Source organism: Phalaenopsis equestris, unplaced genomic scaffold (genome assembly GCF_001263595.1).
Source record: "Phalaenopsis equestris unplaced genomic scaffold, ASM126359v1 Scaffold000212, whole genome shotgun sequence".
Taxonomy (NCBI): domain Eukaryota; kingdom Viridiplantae; phylum Streptophyta; class Magnoliopsida; order Asparagales; family Orchidaceae; genus Phalaenopsis; species Phalaenopsis equestris.
In genome coordinates, this window is record NW_018164654.1 from 565543 (window position 1) to 569954 (window position 4412).

Below are 4412 nucleotides of genomic sequence, written 5' to 3' on the forward strand. Positions count from 1 at the left end.
CCCCCACCCCCCACCGTCAGCTGCCACCATCACCCACCACCGTTACCAATGGATGTGTTTTACGTTGTATTCAATTTTTTTTTTTTTGAAACCAAACAATAAAATGTTAAATCCTTCATTAATTTTACTAACCTTTTGTTAGCATCTCTGTTAATGTTAATATTTTAAATTGTGCTGTCCTTGCTAGACCGTTTACATTCCCGCCCCTCTTTTTTGGTATTCTCTGTTATTTTATTCCACTTATATAAAACTTGTTATAGGTTATAATTAAGTATGTAAAAGGAGGAAAAGAATCTAGGATGGATGTGCTGGTTATGGAGAACCTACTGTTTGGACGAAACATAACGAAGGTGTATGACCTTAAGGGATCCTCACGTTCACGCTACAATCCAGATTGCAGCGGCAACAACAAAGTACTCCTAGATCAGAACTTAATTGAGACAATGCCAACCTCCCCCATTTTTGTTGGAAATAAAGCCAAGAGGATATTGGAAAGAGCTGTTTGGAATGATACATCTTTTCTCGCTGTAAGCCTTACAACTTTGTTGTTTTCAATCTCTTTCCTGCATAACTCTTTATATCGAGAAAATATTAGATCAGGCCTCCTAACGTAATTTTTGTTCGGAGTCAGTGGGCCCCACCGCAATACACTGACATTGGCCGGTGCTAAAAATGGTGAAGCCCACTTCACAAGTGGTGCCCCATCATTGGATTCGGAGTCCTGATGTAATATTTTTATCGAGAAAATATTACATCAAGACTCTTAACACAATTTGCGTTTGGAGAACCAAAATGAACCCATACTATTTATAGGGAGCCAAAATAATCCTTTTGTGTAAGGCCCGTTTAGTCCTCATACTATTTAAATAGAGATTATTTTGGTTCCCATTTAAATAGTCTGGAGATCAAATTACCTTTTTACGTATTTTAGAATCTTTTCGGCCTCCTGCAAAAGTCCGGGAGATCATTTTGATCATTTTCTCTATATATCGAAAAAGCCCATTTTCTCACTTCATCAAAACAATGCTATTGCAGTCCATTGATGTGATGGATTATTCACTTCTGGTGGGGGTGGATGAGCAGAACCATGAACTTGTTCTGGGAATCATTGATTTCATGCGGCAGTATACTTGGGACAAACACCTGGAAACATGGGTTAAAGCTTCAGGTATACTCGGCGGGCCCAAAAATGTATCTCCTACTGTAATTTCACCCGAACAGTACAAGAAGCGCTTCAGGAAGGCCATGTCTGCCTATTTTCTTGTGGTTCCAGATCAGTGGTCTCCGCCATCTATAATCAGCAGCAAGTCCCATTCTGACCTCTCTGTAGCCAACAATCAGGCAAGTGTCTCCCTCGAATCATAAGATGTTCTTTTGTATATTCTTTAATAAGCTGCGAAATTTCTCACTTGTGCAAATTCATATTAGGCAAAAGAGAAAAGTGTCAAAATAGTTCTTCGATTCTTTACGAGTGAGTCATTTTAGTCCGAGTCTATAAAAATATCAATTTAGCCGTAGTAAATTCTTTTAGTATTGGCTGAAATAACTTCAATCTAAAGAGTCGGAGAACTAATTTGATATTCTTATAGACTTTGGGACTAAAATGACCCTCATGTAAACAATCAATGGACTATTTTGAGACTTCAATCTTAAAGAAGATGAGTTTCGTTTCTTTAGTTCTTTGATTTGTGTACACAGCTTTACTCTTGCTGAGAATATATATATCCATAATTATTTCATGTGTCATCTGAGCTTAAAGTGGTGAAATATGTAGCAGTAGGCTGGCAGCTTAGATGGCATTGGTGGCATAAAAGGTTTAGGTTTAGCTTGGTGTAAAATTGTATGTGAAATTCATATTCAAGCTTTGTTTCTTATGAAAACTAGCTGTTTTTTTTTTAATTGTTGTTGTTTTTGCATGCTATTTATTGTGTGGGATGTCATTAATAGCTAATAAGTGCAAATCATCTCACTATTGACTCAATTTCTCACATTAAATAATTGGGCCATTTACATACATACCACCCCATTTCTATGCATTTACATATCTGACATTTAAACTATGCTTTTTGCACATGTATTGCCTAAAATTTTCATCACTTCCATATTACTGTTATTATCAATTTTTAAAAAGTGAAACATAACCTTTCATACATAACAATTGAGTGGTATGTATGTAAATTTTTCTAAGTAATTTAGTGCTATTTATTGATAATCGGACGTCAACCTTCCTTGTTTTCCTGTGATGCCTACAAGGATTTTGTACTGTCATTACAATCATCCGAGGAAGTTGTGATTGCATCCTGTGGATGCAATATTGAAGGAATATCCTAACCATCAAAAGTTGATCAATAATTTGGGCACAATTATGGTTAGGTGGAACTCAACAATTATTGTCGGTTGATGCAAAATCTAAATTGATCAACGTACTTTAAATAATTCTGTTTTAAAAAATTATGTCCATAAATCTTTATCAATGCTGCAGATTTTTGTTTTAGAAGTATATAAATTTTAATGTGCAATAGGTGAGGTGAATGGTATGAGAAATTAGATACAGAGCGATCAAAACACTCACTTGATTTTTTGAACTACCGAATCAATGCATTTATGCGATCCACCGGCAAGCCATTGAGAATTGCAATTTGAGTGAGAATTTGACAAATGGATGAAAGAGGACGCTGATTTGTAAATAGCAATGTTTCAGGTGTTGTATATGTAATTATCCTGAATTATTTTTCATATAAATGACTAAGAAATTACTCATATGATTTTTATACCCTCTGTTTCGCCACCTTAGGGTAGAATTAACGCTATATCATACTAAATAGGTAATGGTGGAATGGTAAAAGAACTTGTGGCTTATCAATGAAATAAGGTGATTGTGGGTGCGTTTGGGGCAGGTTGTGTGTTTTAGGATAAACTGTTTATCCTGGGAAAAATGGCCCGTGGTCGGTCTGCGGTCTGCGTTTAGTGTAAAAACCTAAATACTGTTTTGGATAAGTTGGCGGAACACGCGAATTTATTTTGTAAAAATTAATTAAATCAATAATAAAAAATATACTAATTTTTAATATAATAAATAAGCAAAACATATCGATTATAGAAAAATAAGTGGTGAAAATATCAATTTGAATATTAGTTATTACTCACTAAGAAGTTATAAATTGCACCAATTATTAGCTGATATTTTTCATAATACATTCAAATTAGGATAAACGTAATTATAACATTTATAAAGATAAGTGTATTTTGATTAATTGAATAAATTGATTAAAATTAAAACAAAGTTCAATTTGAAAAACATTTTCTATTGATTCGATTTTTAAATTTTACAATCAAACCTAATAATTTCTACAAATGATTTTTCCATTACACTTTTACAATCACATGTACAAAACCTGTAGGCTCCCCAAACATCCTAAGCTTATATATATAGCATCATATTAAAATAAAGATTTAATGTCTGCCGTCCACGCTGTAACTTCTTATTATATTTCTACTTTTATAAATTTTCTTTATAATAAATAACAAAATAGAGAGTAATTTAAATGCAAAAAAAACCAAAATCAAGTGGGATGTGGCTCGTGAAGAAAAGAGGAATTAGGGAAAAGAAGGCATAGTGGGAAGAGAGGAATTAGGCATGATGATGTTTGGTATAATGGGAACATCCCCGACTGAAGCCTGTTAATCCCTTCTGCGGAAGCTGGCTTTGAGCTTTTAAATAAGCTGCATGCGTTTGCGGCCTCCAACATCCCATCGTGTCTTGCTTATGCTGGCGCACGCGCACTTCCGCCTACACGCGCGCACCCCCATCATCATCATTCACCATTTCCACCTCCTCTCTTTTAAGTACCAATCAATTATTATGTATTTACATATGAAACTCCACAACTTCAATTTTTTTACTCACATATTACTCTTTTTTTTTTTCTTTTTTTTTTAAGAAATTAACAGAGGATATTATACGAGCCTCCAGTCACCCTAATTTATCTAATAATTCGAGTACCACATTCTTAAGATCAACTGTGCCAAAGAGAATTTAAACCCCCGTCCTAAGCTGTCTTATACCGTAAATGTCAACCAACAAGTCATTGTACACTGCACACAAATGATATATTATTTATGTATGCATGAAAATATATTTTACTTCTTTAAAGTTAAAATATTGGTGTTTTTATTTGTTACTGAATGATGAGAATGAAATATTTTAAAAAGATTTTGAGATCTACCTTTTGTTTATTTTGAAGTTTATATCTTTTAAATTAACATATTTTTATTATTTCAGCTTTTTTTAATTATTATTTTATGATAAATTTTCTTACGTTTAACCGATTTTCTTATAGCATATAAGCACTGAAATCTCTGATCTTTATTTTTATTAAGGAATGATTTGCATTATTTTAAATTTATATTTA

The 4412-nt window shown here is 33.4% G+C and overlaps 1 protein-coding gene across 3 annotated transcripts in view; it reads left to right on the forward strand.

The window, feature by feature from the left end:
* LOC110023117 (1-phosphatidylinositol-3-phosphate 5-kinase FAB1B-like) overlaps positions 1-1674 on the forward strand; it is a 41318-nt gene extending 39644 nt beyond the window's left edge. For all 3 annotated transcript variants that reach the window (XM_020722365.1, XM_020722363.1, XM_020722364.1), the window contains 2 exons: positions 261-527; positions 1036-1674. In XM_020722365.1, the coding sequence (XP_020578024.1) occupies positions 261-527; positions 1036-1365 (597 nt within the window). In that variant the 3' untranslated portion in view covers positions 1366-1674. The remainder of the gene's footprint in view (positions 1-260; positions 528-1035) is intronic.
* The last annotated feature ends 2738 nt before the right edge of the window (positions 1675-4412 follow it).